This window comes from Phalaenopsis equestris, unplaced genomic scaffold (assembly GCF_001263595.1).
Source record: "Phalaenopsis equestris unplaced genomic scaffold, ASM126359v1 Scaffold000241, whole genome shotgun sequence".
In the NCBI taxonomy this organism is placed as follows: Eukaryota; Viridiplantae; Streptophyta; class Magnoliopsida; order Asparagales; family Orchidaceae; genus Phalaenopsis; species Phalaenopsis equestris.
Window position 1 is genome coordinate 84,768 of NW_018164683.1, and position 10,837 is coordinate 95,604.

Genomic DNA, 10,837 nt, shown 5'->3' on the forward strand with positions numbered 1-10,837 from the left:
TAAGAAATCGGCCTTAAGTTAGCCAATGTCCTTTTCTAGCACCATAAGGGGATAAATAATAGGTATGCTCCTATTTATCACTGACAACATTATATTTTTAAGCATTTCATTCCTTCACATTATCTAGGTCATTGCACATGAAGAATAGTCTTTAATATCTCAAAATTCTCCAAAACAACTTATCTAGAAAAGTTATCTTTATATCTAAAAAAGTTTTCCTTAGATTTAATATTTTCATTTAGGAAAAGTTATTAAAAAAACCACTTTAATCGATAATCGATATTCCCACTTTAATCGATATTCCAAACTAAGACTTGATAGTAGTAAATTAGAATTAGCCTAAGGGATTTCTTACCTCGCTTCTCTGTGGGATTGATACTTGGGGTCTTAAAAGAAAACCCTACAGTACTTAAAACGATACATATACTCGCATAGAACCCTTAGTGTGTGAAATAGAAATCAAATTCTAAATTTTATAAAATATTATTTTGCACACTAGCCGCTTAAATATAAATTGGGCCATGTTTTTCGTCATCTTTAGGAGTTTAAAAATCTATGTAATTGTGGGTCGGTTCAATGATCGTTGGGTATATTCCTCAAAACAATAAAATCCTTTACAACTCCGTGGACGTAGGTAGTTTGTCGAACCACATAAATCTATGTGTGTTTCCACTGCGTCTTTTTTGCTTTGCAATTTTTTCTTGATCTAGTTTTTCACTTTATTATCATCATTTTTCACAACAATTGGTATCAGAGCCCTAGTTTGAATTCAAGGAAAAAAAATGGCCAGAGACAAAGTGAAGGCTTTAGGGATTGAGAAGTTTGATGACACAAATTTTGGGTACTGGACGATGCAGATAGAGGACTACCTCTATAGGAAGAAACTTCATCTTCCGTTAGAAAGCAAATAGAGAAGATGGATGGGGCCGATTGGAATTTGTTGGATCTATAGGTTCTGGGGGTTATTTTATTGACCCTATCGATATCAGTTGCACATAACTTCATTAAAGAGAGGACCATTGGGGATCTCATCACAACTTTGTCAGGTATGCATGAAAAGCCATCGACAAATAAAAAGATGCATCTGATGAAAAATTTATTCAACTTAAAGATGGTGGAAGGTGTGTTTATTTCATTTAGCATCTGAATGATTTCAACACCATCACAAATTAATTTCATCTGTTGAAATTAATTTTGATGATGAGATAAGTGCACTATTATTGTTGGCTTCATTATCAAGTAGCTTGAAAGCCATGAGGATGGCAATTAACAACTTTACAAGTAAAACTAAGCTAAAATATGATAATATTCATGATTTAATTTTGGCTGAGGAGGTGCGCATGAAGGATTTTGGCGAGACCTCGTGTTTGATTTTGTCACTGAATGTTAATTCTAGAGGTAGATCACAAGACAGGAACTCAAACAGAGGAATATCAAAATCAAAGCATAGAAGCAAGAGCAAGTCAAAGCCTGGTCAGCAAGCAACCTGCAGGAATTATAACAAAACTGGCCAGATAAAGAAGAACTGTAAAAATCCTAAGAAGACAGAGAATTTTAGTGCTAATGTTGTAACTGAAGAAGTGCAACGTGCACTATTGCTTACAATTTATAACTTCATTGACGACTGGATACTAGACTCAGAGGCTTCTTGTTTTGCATCTTCCAATAGAGAGTTAATGGAAAAATATGTTGCAGATGCCTTTGTGAAGGTTTACGTGGCTGATAGAACAACTTTAAACGTGGTTAGGATGGGAGATGTTGAAATTATACTCCCTAACAAGAATAAAGGGATCTTGCAAAAGATCAAACACATTCCTGAATCGAAAAAGAACCTCATTTCTGTTAGGCAGCTTAATGAAGGTGGTCATTCAGTAGTGTTCTCTAATAACACCTGAAAGGTTACCAAAGGAGCTGGAACTGGCTCGGGGAAATAAGATTGGTACGCTATATATAACTACTGGTCTAATTAACAATATTTACACTACAATTGCAGAGAGCACAACATACATTTCGCATTGTAGGCTTGGACACATGAGTCAGAGATGTATGAAAGAGCTTTAGTCCAGAGGCAAGCTACCATAACCGAAATAAGTTGATCTCAACATGTGTAAAGTTGCATTATTGGGAAGAAGAAAAAGTTCAGTTTCCTGAAAGGTACTAGGGTGTGAAAGACAGAAAAACTAGAACTTGTACACACAGATGTTTGGGGACCTTCCCCAATGGAATCTCTGGGAGGCTCTTGCTACTATGTCACTTTAATAGATGACCACAACAAAAATGTATGAGTTTAGTTTATAAAACATAAATTTGATGTATTTTATATGTTTAAAACTTTGAAGGTTATGGTTGAGACAGAGACAGATGTAAAACAGAAATGTTTGAGATCTGATAATGGTGGTGAGTACATGCAATATTTGGGCCTAGGCTTGGGTGTGTGAATATGTAAGTGGTGGCGAAGCCGTGTATACAATCGTCACATTGATTCGGACCCGTTTCGACCTGTTCGAAACAAGATTTGGAAGGGATACCCTTCTTGGGCTGATCCTGATCCATTTATAAAATTTGAGAATTTATAAAATTTGAGAAAATGATATCATTTTTGGGTTGATTCAAGGATCTTGGGACCTCATTTTCAGGTCTTTTCGTCATAAGTTTTGAGGGCTGATTCACCCTTCGCCTTTTTAATCTTTTGGGTGGATCAGTTCCTCCTCTCTCTCACCCTTATTATTTTTTTTTCTTGCTTATGGCGGGTTCAAGGAGTTCTGTGCAGCTCAGAGTATTAGAATGGAGAAGACTATTCTCGGGACACCACTACAAAATGGAGTTACAGAGCATATGAACATGACCATGAATGAGTGTGCCAAGAGCATGAGATTGCACGCTGAACTACCACCAACTTTGTGGGCTGATGCAGTCGGCACTATAATTTACTTGATCAACAAGGGACCATCCATCCCATTAAGCTATGAATTACCTGAGGAGGTCAGGAGCAGCAAAGAGGTTAAATTTTCTCATCTTAAGACTTTTGATTGTCTTTCTTATGTTCTAATCAATCCTGATGTTGTAGCAAGCTTGAAGCTAAGTGAAAGAAATGTTATTTCATTGGCTATGGAGACAAAGCATTTGGCTACCGTTTCTGAGATGATCAGGATTGGAAGATCATTATAAGCAGGCATGTGATGTTAGATCATTATGAGCAGGAATGTGATCTTTAATGAGATGATGATGTGCAAGGACAAAGCCAGTGCAAATTCAGAAGCAACTCCTCAGGAATTGGAGTTCATGAGGTTTGACAATCTACCAGAGGTCACAATATATGAAAAAAATATGATTGATGAGGAAAGTGGGTTTGGGGAACCCATTTCTATTATTCAGAACTATTGCTATACTGTGCATAAGCATCCAGTATGGGATCAATATCCCATATTAAAATATTATAAATATAATCGCATAAATCGCACTTTACATCACTATATATAGAAAGTTTGTATCATGGGGCCACTTTCAAGCTCCTTTAAAAAGGTTTTTAACCCTTTTGATGACACACTCTAACCCATGCTTAGCCAAATCCTTTGGATAGGGACCTCTCCAAACTATTTTAGCTGGCTCACTTGACCTTGGTCAGCCATAGGAAGCCACCCAAGCTCATTCCAATGGAGCTAGACCCATAGTTGGCCCAACCTTTTTTGTCAAATTATGAAAAGGCTCGTAATCATCATCATTAGAGATGTCTAACCTGAATAGGTTGAGCTTGAATCCGACCTGAATATTATACAAGTTAAAATTCTCAAATCGAACCCGATCCGCCTTCAAACCCATCAACCAAAATCCAACTAGTTTAACATGTTTAACAAAAGAATTATAATAGTTATTCAAGTTAAAATTAGGTGAATTTCAAGTTGATTCTGGGTTGTTAGGTCGATTTCAAGTTAATTTAAGGTTGGCGGATCGACACAAACCCAATTAGAAAAATTAAATGGGTTAGGATATTTAATCCGAACCCCACCCAACCACAATATTTTTTTTTAGTTGGGTTCGGGTCTAGTTGGCGTGTTAGGTCAATTTTGGATACCCTTAATCATAATAAAATCAAATTTAACTTTTTTTTTATAATTGATAGAATGACTTCTAATTGTGCACTCAAGAAAAGCTATTTTAAGCAAATTTGATCTTGTATTAGAGAAGAGGATCCAAGAGAAAGAGATGATGACGGATGAGTTTGAGCAATCAGATTTATTAGGTTACATTCTCCAAAATTCAAACCTTAATGTCGAGCAAATTGGCGATCTATTGCTCGGGTTAATCTTTGGAGGACACGAGACAACGACTACTTCAATTGTTTTGTCAATCTACTACCTTCATCAGTGCCCAAAGGCTTTGGAGCAACTAAGGGTAAGTACAAAAGCTCAGATTCAATTATTGCTTAATTTATTATCATTGTTTTCACCATTGAAAACTATTTAACTTTGATTTCATTTGTATGAACAAATAATTACAAAGAACATGTTGGCATAATTAAGAGTAAGATGGAAAGAGGAGCCGCAGCAGGGCTGACATGGGATGACTATAAGAAAATGAGCTTCACTCAATGCTTAAGTATCAATTTTAATTTTAGCAGCTTAATTCTTTTATCATGTATTAATGGTCTAAACCCTTATTGCATAGCCCAAAGATTAATTCTCTTTTTATTCTAAACATTTATTTACTTATTTTATTTTGTTAAATATATAAAAATATTTTATTTCACATCAACATGCAGCAATCATCATATTTCTTCTAAACTATTTCAGTCATTATTTAATTATGATATTATTTTAATTTGTTGATTTGTGGAATTAGTCCAAGGATTGGAGAGTAATTAACTAAACTAACTTCGATTTATAAAGGTGATTAGCGAGTCACTGCGTCTGGGAAACATCATAAAGTTGATTAGGAAAAAGGCAAGCCCGGATATTCACTACAAAGGTATATATGTAAAGTGAAAATACGGAATATATCATATTTTGTGAAGAATCTTTTTAATGATTAATTACAGCCAATAATTAATCCAAATTAAATTTACTTAATTTAATTTATACCCTTGGTTTAATCAGGCTACGATATTCCAAGTGGATGGAGTGTGATTTTACTGCTTGTATCAGCCCATATGGACTCCTCGGTGTATGAAGATCCTGAAAAACTTGATCCCTGGAGATGGAAGGTATGTTATTTAAATCATGAAATTTACATGTAAAAGAAAAGATTACTTTATGTATTTATCAAAAAAGAGGGGGCTAAGATGCATAATCAACTCTTAATTTATTCCGAGGAATCCTCAAAGCACAGCATACATGCCATTTGGTGGAGGACTTAGAAAATGCCCAGGACAAGAACTAGCCAGAATGGAGACAGCCATATTTCTCCACCATTTTCTCCTCAACTTTGACTGGGAGGTGGCTGAGCCCGACCATCCGAAGGGCTCTGCAATTCTGCAGTTTTTTAAGGGCCTTCCTGTAAAAGTTCGTTGTCGACCACCCTCTTGGTTATTTAAATAATTTATAAATTTATTACATTTGAATTTTGCATCCGTTAATTCATGTGACAACATTATCATGCATTTAATTTCTACGTACTGTAACCATATGATAGAATAGTGGGGAGTATAATAAATCTGAACAGTGGAAATCAATCAAAGTTGTAGTTGTGGAAGCCATGAGTGATGGTTTATGGAATGGGAAGAAGTATGGAGAGAAAAATCCTTATTATAGCTAGCATTAAATTGCTGATAAAATTCTTATTTAATTCTTTTTTGAAAAGTAATTGAGCTCTAACTGCAAAAAAAGGGGAACAAAATTAATTCTCAGTTTGGGAGAATTAACTATTAAAACTGCTGCCAAATAAATAAAAAAAAAAATCTATTTTTAATATAATTTTTATAATCACAAAATATCATATTAAAAACAGCATTCATTTTCATATTTTAATGGTCAAATTCATCTTTTATGTGATTTTATCTGTTGATTGATTGTGGATTTGGTCCAACCATTTGAGAGAGTGATAAATAGCATTAATTGTAGTACATGAAAATGATTAATTAGTGGGTCATTTCATGTCAAAAATATCATAAAGATTTTTAGAAAGTCCATTCATTTGAATTTAATAAATCCTTTCATTTGAGCTTTATAACCTTCATTTCTTTCATTACCTATAGTTAATAGAATATTACACACACAAGATAGAATATTACACACACAAAAATTGGGCAAAACAACATAAATTAGCAATAACTAGAAAAATTAGGAACAAAATAATACTATGATTTAGCATATTTAATCATTGCTATACAATCAATAAATCATAGAAACTACCGTAAAAATTTGCTGAAAAAAAGTGGCGTTGATGAACTATAAAAAAATAAAATTTTATCTAATGAAACTGAGAGTGCTAAAAAGACGTTTGATGTGAGACCACAAGCGTCTTCCTAAAGACATGAGTCGAGTAAATAGACTCCAACTACGAGTTGAAGGGCTAACGATACAGTCATTCTTCTTTTCAAGGAAGACTCCTTGGCCGATCTCATTGCTCACTGCCGCTAACTTTTGCTGATCAATAGCATTGGTACTGGTAGAAGATGAGGCATCCGTGATGTAAAAAGAGCCAACTATTAATTCGTTCTCCTTGGCAAATTTCATGTTATTGAGTGACAAGTTGTTCTCTTTTAATGTCCTACTCACATTAGAGAGTAGATCGTGGCGGTCATAAGTAAGCATCTCCATTTTTAGCCCCTACGCTCAATAACAAACATATATAAATATATATTCAGCATGCAAAAAATAACATATTTCTATTGATCTAAAGTTATAAGAAAATCATGAATACTCGAGATATTCTTCGTTCGATAGCAGCTACTAAACGTTGAAAAGTGTTATGTTTCTCCATCTCACTGAGAATTATGGACCCATTCGTGTGCCTCACAAAATATTCCTGCATTGAAAAAAAATGTAAAAGATAAATTCACAGATATAATTTACAATTTAAGTGTTACAAAAATATTAATCATGCGCACCTGAACTATCACATCATCTTCAGAGCAAATGGAGCCATGAAATATATCATAATTAAGATCCGTCAGAGTGCACACTACATCAAATATAAGCTTAGGTCGATCTCTACTCCTCACATTCAAAACCAAGTAATCTCTATATTGCCAATTCTCAATCAAAACTTGTGGCAAGCACTCCACGTTGCCTTCAACAACACCCACAAAATTCCTTTTAGCTTCCTTGGTGGTAGCCAAGGTCGATTGATCACTCTTGATTGATAATGATAATGTTTTGACATCATAATCCATATACTTATTCATCATTTGATGTAATCGACGCTCCGTATGAATTTGACGATCTGGGGGGTTTTTTATTTCCACTGTAAATAGCTCACCAGGAGAGTGTCGTGCATCTAAAATGCTCGCCACATACTCTCCCAAATAATCCAATCTATCTTCATCCATGATGTGTCGCCCTACATTGTCTTGCTCTTTTATATAGAGGACGCAAGCGGCAATTCCATTATAGGTCCATAAATCGCCCGAGTCTACGAAAAGCAAGGTGCAAATGTCAGAGAAGATTCCTGGGCGATCAAAGAATGTAACTTCAAGGGCGGCACAATCTGAGCCAAAATGGTTAACGGTGACTATGTTGCCGTTTCTGATTTTGACCTGAGTTGTGCTGCAAGATCCTTTTTCTTTTTGAACGAGATTGAGAGAATCTTGCATATATTGTATGAGATTGAAATCTTTAATTTTGTGACCTTGGGGATCGGTAACATGAAAAGAATTCATGAACCAACCGCCATCCGATGAAATGTAGGACTTGGAGATGATGAGGTCTAAATCACTCATAACTTGAATAATTTTTAGCAGGATACCGTATCTGTTTGCCCCATGCACCTGCATTTATCTCAACAATATCAATTAATATACAAGAGGAAAAAATATATATATGATTTGTTTCAAAACATTAAGAGAAAATATTCTAATAGTAGAAGAGGAAAATACATTACCTTGATGATATTAAAATCATCACATGTGTCATTATCAACAGACACCCTACAACAAACAATCAACAATCATCAAAGTTACTTGATGAAAATAAAATACACCAACTAATTTCTTACATTAGAGAGAAATATTTTTCTATTTAAGCATTAATAATTTCATTTTTTTCTTACAACAATAGTTGCATATGAATAGTAAGCCTAGCAAATTCAAATGCCCATCTCCTTTTATGGAATTAAAAAGATAATAAAAAAAATTCAAATTTAAATTAAAATTACCCGAGCGGAGGGATGTATTCGAAGAGGGGACGTAGTCAATGTCGAAGTAGGGGCAACCATGAGCCATTGTTGTGTCTCTGAAAATGATAACTTTTTTTTTTATTGTTTCTTGATGATAAAATTTACTCAACGGAGGCCTTAATATAATAAGATATATGAAATAATACAAAGTATTAATTTGAAATGAAGGAACGAAGCAAATACAGTAACTAACAGAAGCGTAGGAAGGAGGAGAAGTCTGCACGGTAACTGAGAGCTGGAACACGATTTGATTAAGATGATAACGGATCCATCGACGGAGATTATATATATATATTCATATATTTATTTATTTAAATTGGTATTTTAAAGTTATTTATTAATTCTTTAGCCCTAATTATTTGGAGATAATTTCTTTCTTGATTACGCCTTCCTCCATTTCCTCGCCGGATTGCTTGGTTTCCGTTGTGGACTATATATATATATATATATATATAATCTTTATGAATTAGTTATCAGAACGTATTTTTAGAAATTATTCGTGGGATTTCTTTATTTTCTTGTTTCCGAATTTGCAGCATTCCGTTTCTGGAATTACTTCAAACCTTGTGATTCGGAATTCAAATTAATATTATTTAAAGAGAGAGAGAAATTTTTTATAAATAGGGTAAAAATTATGATGAGGGTTTTTTATGTAATTGACAGAAAAAAAAATGACATAATTATGTAATTTAAACTGTTAAAGTAAATATCTATAGCCGAGTTTATATATCTTAACGAGCCGAACATGAACAACACGCACAAATATTTGTTCGTCGTGTTCGGCTCGAAATACTACTAATCAATTATATATATATATATATATATAGTTCTTTGATGAGTAGTATTTTTAAAAATATTAATTGACTACAAGGCTACAAAGATTTATAATCAATTACAAGTATTAATGAAGAATATAGAATAAAAAATATTAAATTAGATTCAAAGGATGTTTTAAATCTTGCCCCAATCATTAACATCTTATGACTATATGATTAGGGTTGTCAAAATGATTCTTTGTTCGTTAACGGCTCGTGTTCAACTTGCTAAACAAACGAGTCGAACACGAACACAATTTTTTAGCTCGAAATATAAACGAGCCGAACACGTGGTAAGCTTGCGCTCGCTTGAGTTCGGCTCGTTTACACCCCTAATTCTATGTTTATGACAGCATTCTTCAAAATTTAAACTTTAAATTAGATGAAATTAAGTGCTTGAAATATATATTTTTTTTTTTTGGACACGAAATGATGATCCTTTTTATTGTTTTTTGTGTTTATTATTTTCATGATTAGCCGCGTGGCCGTGTCTTTGGAACATCGAAGGGGATGAATAACAGTTCAAATTTAGCACAATTAATTAAGAGCCTCTTCGGGATCATTTTTTTCTTTTTTTATTTTCTTTTTAATTTTAGGCACACATTTAATGGTGTTATGATTTATATGTTTTAAAAAACCAAGAAAATATATAAAACATGTTTGTTAGGACAGTTGAGTGCATGTGCTTTCAAGTGTTAAGCTCTGCCGCCAATGGTGTATACGACGTCTTCTTTGCTCCATCAAGCACGAAATATTGCTATGGGCGTGTGGCAAGTGGCGGATGGGCGGCAATTGTCGGCGGCCATCGACTGGCTATGGCAAGGGCAGGTAGCCAACGGGGTCGGCGGAGGGTAGCGACGTGCTGCTGCCAGCGGCATTGGGAGGCGGCAAGCGGGGGGCGACAGCAACAGGTGGCAGCCAGCATTCCGAGGGACTCATTGTTTTCGGTGTTTTAAAAGCAAACAAAAACTTATTTTTTTCTATTTTTGAGTATTTTAAAAATAGACATGTTCCTCCAAAAAATAAAAAATAAAAAATAAATAAAAAAAATAAAAATTGATCTCAAACAAGGTAAGGTGGGAAGAAGAGAGCATAAGGACAGGCAGATGGGATGAGCGCAAAAAGTTGGCTCCACTCGTTGCGTTAAGAATCAATTTTGTTTTTGCGGCTTAATTCATGACATATTTCTTGATGATGTAACCCTTTAATTACATAATTCATTGATATTTGCTTTGTTAATGTAACATAATTTATTTTATTCTAGTTTTTAAATTTTATATAAAAATCTGCTTAGAATTACATTTTTCTTAAAAAAAAAAATTAGATGTCATTTTTATGTTCTTCTAAACTTAGTTATTTTTTAATGAAAATATTTATATATTTTTACAAAAAAAAGACCAAAACATTTGGACTTCAAAATGCATCATAATACTTCTCGGCCATACTTCTCAGCCATTTTTAGTTTCTCTATAATTTTGATATAATTAAATTTATTGGCTTGTGGATTAAGCCCCAATCATTAGGGAGAGTAAATAACATAATTAACTTTGTTATGTAAACGTGATTGCGAGCCATTTCGTCTGGGAATTATCGTAAAGTTGATTAGAATGAAGGCAACCATGAATATTCACTACCAAGGTACATATAACCGTAACAGTTTCTGTATGTATGTATATATACATATATATATA

At 33.9% G+C, this 10,837-nt stretch overlaps 3 protein-coding genes across 3 annotated transcripts; 2 read left to right on the forward strand and 1 right to left on the reverse strand.

The window, feature by feature from the left end:
* Positions 1 to 1,340: 1,340 nt before the first annotated feature.
* Positions 1,341 to 1,895, forward strand: LOC110024066. The gene has a single exon (XM_020723799.1). The coding sequence runs from the start codon at positions 1,341 to 1,343 to the stop codon at positions 1,893 to 1,895; it is 555 nt and encodes a 184-aa protein (XP_020579458.1).
* A 2,311-nt stretch (positions 1,896 to 4,206) lies between these two features.
* Positions 4,207 to 5,751, forward strand: LOC110024067 (cytochrome P450 90B2-like). The gene is made up of 5 exons (XM_020723800.1): positions 4,207 to 4,396; positions 4,501 to 4,592; positions 4,887 to 4,965; positions 5,094 to 5,200; positions 5,629 to 5,751. Exons 1-5 carry the CDS (start codon positions 4,207 to 4,209, stop codon positions 5,749 to 5,751), a joined length of 591 nt encoding a protein of 196 aa, XP_020579459.1.
* A 626-nt stretch (positions 5,752 to 6,377) lies between these two features.
* Positions 6,378 to 7,569, reverse strand: LOC110024072 (ACT domain-containing protein ACR4-like; the record flags this gene model as incomplete). Its single annotated transcript, XM_020723811.1, is given in 3 exon segments — positions 6,378 to 6,764; positions 6,859 to 6,963; positions 7,046 to 7,569. Coding segments are annotated over 3 exon segments (992 nt in total), but the record flags the coding sequence as incomplete, so codon positions are not given.
* Positions 7,570 to 10,837: the final 3,268 nt, after the last annotated feature.

Coding starts and splice junctions, on each gene's coding strand:
- LOC110024066 (XM_020723799.1), top strand. CDS start 1,341: ATGAAGGATTTTGGCGAGACCTCGTGTTTGATTTTGTCACTGAATGTT.
- LOC110024067 (XM_020723800.1), top strand. CDS start 4,207: ATGACGGATGAGTTTGAGCAATCAGATTTATTAGGTTACATTCTCCAA. Junction 4,593..4,886: donor AAATGAGCTTCACTCAATGC/TTAAGTATCAAT, acceptor CGATTTATAAAG/GTGATTAGCGAGTCACTGCG. Junction 5,201..5,628: donor TTGATCCCTGGAGATGGAAG/GTATGTTATTTA, acceptor ACCATATGATAG/AATAGTGGGGAGTATAATAA.